Source organism: Corticium candelabrum, chromosome 13 (assembly GCF_963422355.1).
Source record: "Corticium candelabrum chromosome 13, ooCorCand1.1, whole genome shotgun sequence".
Classification (NCBI taxonomy): Eukaryota; Metazoa; Porifera; class Homoscleromorpha; order Homosclerophorida; family Plakinidae; genus Corticium; species Corticium candelabrum.
This window is the reverse complement of record NC_085097.1, coordinates 6,320,631-6,326,602: the sequence shown is the minus strand read 5'-3', so window position 1 is coordinate 6,326,602 and position 5,972 is coordinate 6,320,631. Positions and strand designations below refer to the sequence as shown.

The window sequence follows — 5,972 nt, the reverse complement described above, 5'->3', positions numbered from 1 at the left end:
ACGCCTGAATTGCCGCAAGACGTTGCAGGAATGGATTAGCTGTAAATCAAGCGCTGGGCTGACTTTGCGTAAGTTACTGATAAACAGCCAATGGCGGATCCAGATGGGGACGCGCCTTCTCCATTTCGCAGTCTTTTCTTTCTTTCGCTATTGCCTGTGCAATGTACAGTACGTACTGTACTTGAGTAGAGTGTGTAAGGCACGCTACAGAGGTATGCGATTTCCGCAAGTGTACCGAGTTTGTTCTGTTGTCAACTTGCCATAGTTATAACGTTGACTTAAAGTAGATATTCAGTTTTTTATGGCCATAAATTTTGATAGCTAACTGTTATTCTACCAGAATGCAGCGAGCAGAGACTGCACAGGCAGTGTCTCAAGCTCTTCACCGGAAGTATGACGAAGCCTGAGACTTGCGGGGTGTGGGGGTGGGGTCGGGTGGGGATAAAGTGTGTAGGGATGTGTAGATTTTGGGCTAGATTGTAACTGAACTCTAAGTGCAGGTGTGATAGGGCAGACAATTTATGCCACAGTTATTAATTGAAACGTATCACATAATTAATTAAAATAACATTGTTGTAGTCAATTTATGTAATGTGTATGTAGTTTGGTATATGTAGTTTGATGTTGAGGTGCGCTAAACGTTGCTTTCCGACAGCCAAATGTCACGGTGGAAGAAAGTTTGGATGGGATGAAGAGATTAAGGAAGCTAAGCATGAGGTAAGGAAGGATTATTGTCAGTGGCGTGATGCTGGGAAACCACGACGGGGCAACTTATTTTGTGGCATGGCCGAATCAAGGAAAAGATTTAAGCTCAAACTAAAAGAGAACAAGCGAAGAAGAAACGAGTTATTCTGTAACAGATTAATTGATGACATTGATGAAAATAGCCAAGAATTGTTCTGGAAGAAGTTGAAGTTTCGAGTGCAGCATACAAGAGTAAAGCACAATGGACAGACAGGGGAAGCGGAGACAGAAGAGGAAATTTTGGAGATATGGAAGAAGCATTTTGGTGAGATAATAAACAGTGAGTCTGCTGACAATGTTGAGAGAGAACGTCTATTGTTTGAGCAATCTTTGGCAGAGGAAGTAGAGAGGATAGAGAAACCGTGGTGGTTTGTTGAGATCCACCCCTTGGAAGTGGAGCGTGCATGTAAACGTCTAAAAAGGAATAAAGCGGCTGGACCAGATATGGTTGAGGCTGAACATGTACACTAAGGTGGATGGTCGCTGGCCATACATTTGAGTGTGGCGTCGACGTGCTTTTTACGTCACTCGTGTGTCCCTCGACAGTTTTTAAGATCGTACATCGTCCCTATTGTGAAGGATAAAGTAGGTGATATGACAGATCCAGATAATTAACGAGGAGTGGCTTTGTCATCAGTGACGTCAAAGCTTTTGGAGCGTATCCTGTTAGAAAGACTAGGTGTTTCCTTGTATTCTTGCGAACAGCAATTTGGGTTCAAGCGAGATCATGGATGTGCTGACTGCTCTTTTCTTTTAAAGAAATTAAACTATTGACTATTATCTGTTAAATGAAAATAGAGAGGTATATGCCTGTACCCTGGATTTATCCAATACATATGATTGTGTTTCCTATTATCGATTATTTACTAAGCTTCTGCAGAAGGGAATTCCTGTATGTTTTTTAAGTTCCTGGAAAGATGGTTCTCGTCTCAACTGATGCAAGTTAAATAGAGTGATAATGTATCTCGAGACCTTTTGGTGTGAAAAGTTAGGCCGGGCAGTGTGCTGTCACCGTGTCTGTTCAATTTGTACGTAGACGATATGCTGAGAGAGGTAAGCAAGTGTGGTGATGGAGAAAGAATATCAGATATCTTTCTAGGGTGTCTTGCGTATGCAGATGATGTCACGCTAGTATCACCCACGGTTAGAGGGATGCAAAGAATGCTGGATATTTGTAATGAATATGCAAGAGACCACGTCTTGGTGTTCAATAACAAGAAGAGTGTCGCAATCACTTTTGGAAAACAAGCGGATGGCTCTTAACTGCCCAGAATTATGGTTAAACGGAAGTATATTGACATCCAAGTCAGAAATTGTGCATTTGGGTGTGGTCATGGACAGGGACTGTGGAGATCAAGCTGCTGTTGAAAGAAGGGTCAGACGCCTTTATGGAGCGGTCAATTCAGTTGTGCCACGGTTGAGAGGAGTCTGCATGAACGATAGTGTATGGATGAATATCGTGGAGAAGGCATTATTTCCTGTTCTGAATTATGGTAGCCATCTATGGAATTTTAGCAGGTCGTCAGTAACTAAGGCAGTAAACAAGGCGTATCGAAAGGGGATCAGTAGAGGATTAGGAATGTTACAGAGGGACTCACTTTGCTAGAGGCTCACCGGATTCGAAGAAGCGGATGTCAAGATGAAACGCTTACAGTTGCGCTTTATGAAGAAAGCCACGGAGTCACAGAACAGATTAGTTGGTTCGATGTCCTGGCATGTGAACAGACATAGTATGTTACGTCGTGGTATTAATGAGGAAATGAACATTTTAGTACTCGTTACAAAGATATATAGATACATAATTGTGCTACTGCTTGTCTAGTTACAATGTCTGTTACTAAATTGTCTTTGTGGTTCTTGTGTGTTGTTACTCCAGAGAGTTCTGTGTCCTATCTAAATGCGAATTGAAATTATTATTATTATTATTATTATTATTATTATTATTATTATTATTTATACTCAACAAGGTAGCAGTGACGTCTACTTCAAAGCTGATCATGTACACACTCTTAGTCACAGGCACAATCCCATATTGAGTTTACCAATACCGAGGCAAAGAACTGTTGCATATTGGATGAACACACTCAAGAATAGAATAAACTCACAAAAAAGACTTTGATAAACAAAATGACAAATGAAATGAAGATTATCATGGACGTGTAGAACATTCATGCAGTCAGGAACAATAGATCTAGAGTTGGTGGGTAAAAATTAATTAAATTACAGTTTTTCTTTATTTCTAATGTGGCTTCAAACTGAATTTCACATATCTGTGGCTGAGTGCATAGTCGAAGTAATAAATTTTGATTTCATATTTTTATATACAATATATACAACTTAACCTTGGTTAATTGCACGACCAACCACAAGCGCTTATGTAGATTGTGTAACGTATTGTAGGGCAAATAAAAATTATAAATTAATTAAAGTGAGTGTGCGGTAGTAGTCGCAAGTAAGTTATAGGACACTTACGTCACATAACCGTGATATAAATTTTCTATACTTAACTATTGCATTGACGTAATTAGATAATGGTGGGAAAGTACATATTGTGTTAATCGCAGACGAACCCTCTATATATACACTGCAGATGACGAACGTTATGCTTTATACATAAGAGTGTCAATAAAATTTTATTTAAATTTGTAAATATGACAACCAATTGATGACGAATCAACTCGTTTACTGCACCACAGACTTTAAATTGCTTGACATTGAAATGTTTCCAGCTAGTCTATTATACGAACTATACACAGCTAAAAGTTGTACTTACTCGTCGTGCAACGTATACGAATGCTATTGTCTGCTGTCTTGACACAAAGACTGTTCTATTAGCGTACATAGAACCATGCATATCCGGAACTTTGCCTGCGACCATCGTTTGCTGCTTGACAGTTATCGTAGCAGTAAGTTTTTTGTCCTCCAGCTGGACCCCAGCATGCACAACAGTGGTTATCATCACATCCAAAGAAAGCAGTCGAATACGTGTTATGTCCAGATAATGCATTCTGTCCATGGAAACTGCAAAAAATGCCAAGTGATAAAGTGCATGTCTATGCCAACTCTTAATTTATTTATATTCTAACGGTTTTCTTTATGTAATTACCCTCTCCAAAACGTCTTGCATAGTCTGTTTCAACATTGTCATATTGGAGGTTTCTGATTTTGTGTGGATCAACGCAGGATTTAAAAATCGAACTACGGAACGGGACGACCGACGATCTAGAGTAGCCATGATATCTGCATGGCAAAAACTAAACTTTTTCGGGGCAGGATGATAGAGCGCAGTTCGCAGACACGATAAATTGTTTGGACTAATTTTATATGGATTTTCGGTCATCACTGCAGAAATTTTTTATAAAAATTTTATGACGTCAAACTTGGACAACTGACTTTCAGCTTTAGTAGTAATAATCTGCATCATAATAAAGACGAGTCTAGTACGCCGATTAATTTATTGAAATGGTTCGTTGACACTGGCAGTGGCAGACACATGATGAATTGATTTCAGTTTTTACAACATGAAGAAGCACTCAGTGCAAACCCGCTGCGTGCCATAGCAGCTTGATTTACGTGAACCATAGTAGACACGAGATACTTGGTCACGTGCTACGCGGGCCTTGCAGGTCGTACGGTTGTAGATCACGTGGCCGATCTGCACTATTATACCTAGAGTGTTTCACACGTCGGTAAAAAAGCACCAACGCTATGTATATCAGGGGCAAATGTATACCTAACGCGCTAGGTAGGCGTGCTAATGCAAAGCTAGCGCACGCTAACAAGATTTCATCTAGCAACTGAAACATTGAAAACTTGCCAAAATAACCTTAGTCACTCTTTACTAACATGCACATAACTTGATGACCCTAGCTAAATATTTGGCACGATGTGGTAAAACATGTATTAGCAATTTGATCACGTATACCCTAGACTGGAACCGGTAAAAGTTTATTTTCGAAAAATGGTATGGTCACATGACCGTGCGGCCGACGTCATTGCATGTTACAAACAATAGTGTGCATGTTTTCTTACCTAAATGAGCCGTCGTTGCTTGAAATAGAACAACTAGTTGAATTAAAACAATTGTTGATTGCTTTGAAGGAATTCTGACAGTTAATACGTAGAAGCAAATTACTCAAATTGTAGGGCATGAGAAAATGCTTAGATCTTACCCCCGACGTATCTTGAAATGCTGAACATCTATGATAGTTGTTTCTTGTACCACCGCGGATGTCAACTGTATACTCAATATCTGTGATTCCATCTTTACCGCATCCATTTCTATATCCAAATGTGAAAAGTTGAGCAAGAGGTCGAGGACGAGCGAAATGATAGTACCTAACATACACATTGATACTAGCATACACATTAGTATCAACAATTTTCTTTTCTACCAATTTGCTTTCGTATCTTCCATCGCACGCGAAGTGGAAAATTGCACGCGAAAATCGTTGACAATGATGGATGGAAATATATTTGACCATCCTTGCTCGCTTGTCAAAGTTAGTGGCTTGCTTGTCGGACGTACATTTCGCATGTTCGGCTGAAATGCTTTGCCAATCAATAACCATCCGCCACCGTCTGTCGTCATATCACAGTAAACCTACAGTACAAACAGAAACATCAATAATTCGTAAAGACCAATGGAATTAAATATTTATAATTATAGACATCAATTTGCTCTTTACAACAATCTAGTGTACGTACATCAACAGGTAACTGCATAATATTATGTTTATGTAAGAGAATTATTGTCATTTACCAAAGAATAGAATTTTGCAAAATTTATTGATTTAGTTTGTACTCATCGCAAGTTTATAAAATGGAAATGTTGCTCTTTACTATTACAGAGCCTAGATAGCAGCCTAACTCAAAATAGTTCCAACTGGCTAAGAAGTACCAATTTAACTTACCGTCACAAAGCGCTTCTTGCTGTCTGTTAAGTTGTAGAGTCCATCTTGTAGAAAAATAGAATATATTGATTCTTTTAATTCTCGGCAACTGCTGCCTACAAAATAAAATGTTTAGTTATTGTGAAGTAAATTAGGAAATTTTTGATTCCGTCAAACAAATACAGATACAAAATGTGGCTTTGGGTCAAAGAATTTGTTCTATTATACCGATTGTAGGAATTCCACTTTCTGTCATCACTTCAATCCATTTATATTTTCCATTTTCCAAATCAGCACATATCATGATGGCGTCTCTCCTAAGCGCAGACTTTACGG

General features: G+C 39.0%; 1 protein-coding gene and 1 long non-coding RNA gene across 2 annotated transcripts in view; both read right to left on the bottom strand.

Annotated features, from left to right (window-relative positions):
- Positions 1–3,575: 3,575 nt before the first annotated feature.
- LOC134188597 (uncharacterized) lies at positions 3,576–5,940 on the bottom strand. The gene is made up of 6 exons (XM_062656765.1): positions 5,865–5,940; positions 5,658–5,752; positions 5,139–5,347; positions 4,917–5,082; positions 4,777–4,850; positions 3,576–3,765 (listed from the first exon to the last, which is right to left on the bottom strand). Exons 1-6 carry the CDS (start codon positions 5,938–5,940, stop codon positions 3,576–3,578), a joined length of 810 nt encoding a protein of 269 aa, XP_062512749.1.
- Positions 5,941–5,949: 9 nt separating this feature from the next.
- The window catches only part of LOC134188438 (uncharacterized), a 594-nt gene continuing 571 nt past the window's right edge, over positions 5,950–5,972 (bottom strand). The window contains exon 3 of the long non-coding RNA XR_009971350.1: positions 5,950–5,972. This exon is cut by the window's right edge and continues 312 nt beyond it. This is a non-coding gene — a long non-coding RNA (uncharacterized LOC134188438).

Coding starts and splice junctions, on each gene's coding strand:
- LOC134188597 (XM_062656765.1), bottom strand. CDS start 5,940: ATGATATGTGCTGATTTGGAAAATGGAAAATATAAATGGATTGAAGTG. Junction 5,753..5,864: donor AAGTGGAATTCCTACAATCG/GTATAATAGAAC, acceptor TTTATTTTGTAG/GCAGCAGTTGCCGAGAATTA. Junction 3,766..4,776: donor AGCAACGACGGCTCATTTAG/GTAAGAAAACAT, acceptor CATTTTTTGCAG/TTTCCATGGACAGAATGCAT.